General features: G+C 54.1%; 1 protein-coding gene across 1 annotated transcript; it reads right to left on the reverse strand.

Annotated features, from left to right (window-relative positions):
* Window positions 1-390: 390 nt before the first annotated feature.
* LOC133900178 (putative cyclin-dependent kinase F-2) lies at window positions 391-1,485 on the reverse strand. Its single transcript, XM_062341307.1, has one exon. The coding sequence runs from the start codon at window positions 1,483-1,485 to the stop codon at window positions 391-393; it is 1,095 nt and encodes a 364-aa protein (XP_062197291.1).
* Between the last annotated feature and the right edge of the window lie 872 nt (window positions 1,486-2,357).

The raw sequence follows: 2,357 nt of genomic DNA on the forward strand, positions 1-2,357 counted from the left end.
TTCATAATAGTACTATGCAATGAATTTATCATATCTTTAGGGCACTTCGCAAAAGTAACAAAAATAACGTATCTTCTGACTCATACTGTGGTATTTGAATTGTAGTCTTGAAGTCTTTAACCAAAGCAAAGATCGATTGTGGTCCGTCAATCATACGAGGCTTCATCACAAATCTTGGCAAAGATGAAATATTCAAGCGCTTGGAAAGCAGCAAATCTTTTACAAGAATGTTACTAATATTTTCTTTTTTGCAGGGCTACAGTAATGTTAATATCACTTACAGTCTACGACAAAATCCTAAAAAAGAAAAAAGAAGAAGCAAGTACTCCACGAGTACTGGTCTGGCTATGCCTGCCAATGAATGCATGATATACTAGCATAGGTACTCTGTTAGGGAGACACTTCTCCGCACGGCATGAAGCAGCCACCGAAGGGAAGGCGATTGAACCACGGCTTCCGGAGCGCGGCCGCTGCGGTGAGCCTACGCTCCGGGTTGCTCTCCAGCAGTCCGCGCAGAACCTCGAACCCCGCCTGCGACAAGAACTCCTCCGGGAACACCTCCCGCAGGTGGCCGGTCTCTCGGCAGCCCTCCTCCCGCAGCTTGGCCGCCCGATCGGGAGTCGCCAGCCGCTCCAACCCCGGCCACTCCACGATGCCCTTCGCGCCGACCAGGTTCAGCATGCATGTAAAGACTTGTTCGCCGACAAAGAGAGGATTGACGGTACCGGCGAGGAGCTCGGCCATGATGCAGCCGAGCCCCCACGTGTCGATCCGTCCGTCGTAGTCTCTCGACCCGAGGAAGAGCTCCGGCGCGCGGTAGGAGCTCGGCGACGCTAACATCGCGTAGTCGTCCTTCTCCGTCTGCGCCGCCGGCTCGGACATGCCAAAGCCGCATATCTTGTACACGATGCCCTTCGACCGCTTCTTCTTTTTTTTCTGGCCAATCACGTCCTCCGTGCCGTCGTCGACGAGCACGTTCTCCGGCTGGATGTCCCGGTGCAGGACGCCCACCTTGTGCGCCCTCTTCACGCCACGGAGGAGCTGCCGCATGGCCTCGCGCACCTCGGCCTCGCGGAACGGCATGCCGGCGTCGCACCGGAGTTTCATGTACTCTCGAAGATTCATCCGACCGGCGTACTCCGTGACGACGAAGCAGTCCCCGTCGCTCCGGCTGCTGTCCGCGAACGTGGCCAGGAGCTCCACGACTGACGGGTGGCCGCGGCAGGCCGCCAGGGACATGGCCTCCCGCGCGAAGTCGCGGAGGCCCGTCTGCACGAACCGGTCGTCGGTCCTCCCGGCGAGCCTCTTCACTGCGACGACCCGCTCGTCCACGCGGTCCCAGGCTCTATAAACATCCCCGAACATGCCCTTACCCACCTTCTCCAGTCGCTCGTACCGCTTCTCCACGGCCGGAGGCCAGCTGTTGGGAGGCTCCTCCTCCTCCGCCAACGCCACGCCGCCGTTGGTGAGCGCCGGGGCAGCCATCGCGAACGCGCAGCTAGGTGTTTGCAACGATGGATCGACGCAAGCACGCAACTATTTTGTGCTCTACACGTACGTGCGGCACAGCGGATTGAAGCGACGGGAAGTGGCGGGTGGTGGTGCTGCTGCTGGCGAGATATATTGGGGGAGATGGGTACATAGCCACTCCGGCTCGGATTCGTATTCCGATTCGGCAAGCAGATCGTAGTCGGAGTCGGGAGTGCCCACCGAAATCAGTTCTCAATTGAAAGCTCATGAATCCGCTTCAGAGGTTATTCGGTTGAAAACTCACAATTCTAATACAGAAGTTGTTAAAGTTTGTTGTTTAGCTAAGAGCTTCTAGTTGGTGCTCGAAGTCCTCGATTCCAGCTCAATAATATTCAAAAGGTTTTTTCCTGAAAATTATGCTCTGTTCAGAAAGCTTTAATTTTTCAAGGATTTTGTTCACATCTCGCAAAAAAATGGTTCAATTCGGGGAGGGGGATGCCGAAAAAACATCGTGCATATGCCAAGCGAATCATATTTTGTCTGATAGGATATTATAGTAGAATTGTCATCCAATCGTATTTTAAAAATGTATATTTTATTAGAAACTTAATTTTATCGGGTGAAGGGGAGAGGGTGAAAAATAGTGATAGAGCGAAAGCGGGTAAGATAGCTCTTGGGGTCGTTATTAAGGACCCCCGACGGTCTCTTAGCTTAATTAGCTTAACATCCCAAATGTTGAATCTGTTCCTGCCTTCCGAAGCTCCGACCTTCCGGAGCTCAGCCTCCTGAAGGTTTTGTCTCCGAGGCTTCGGCCTCCCGAAGCCTCCCCTTCCGAAGCCCAGGCCTTCCGGAGCTCCACCTCCCGAAGGCTCGGTCCACTAGGCTTC

Source organism: Phragmites australis, chromosome 19 (genome assembly GCF_958298935.1).
Source record: "Phragmites australis chromosome 19, lpPhrAust1.1, whole genome shotgun sequence".
NCBI lineage: Eukaryota > Viridiplantae > Streptophyta > Magnoliopsida > Poales > Poaceae > Phragmites > Phragmites australis.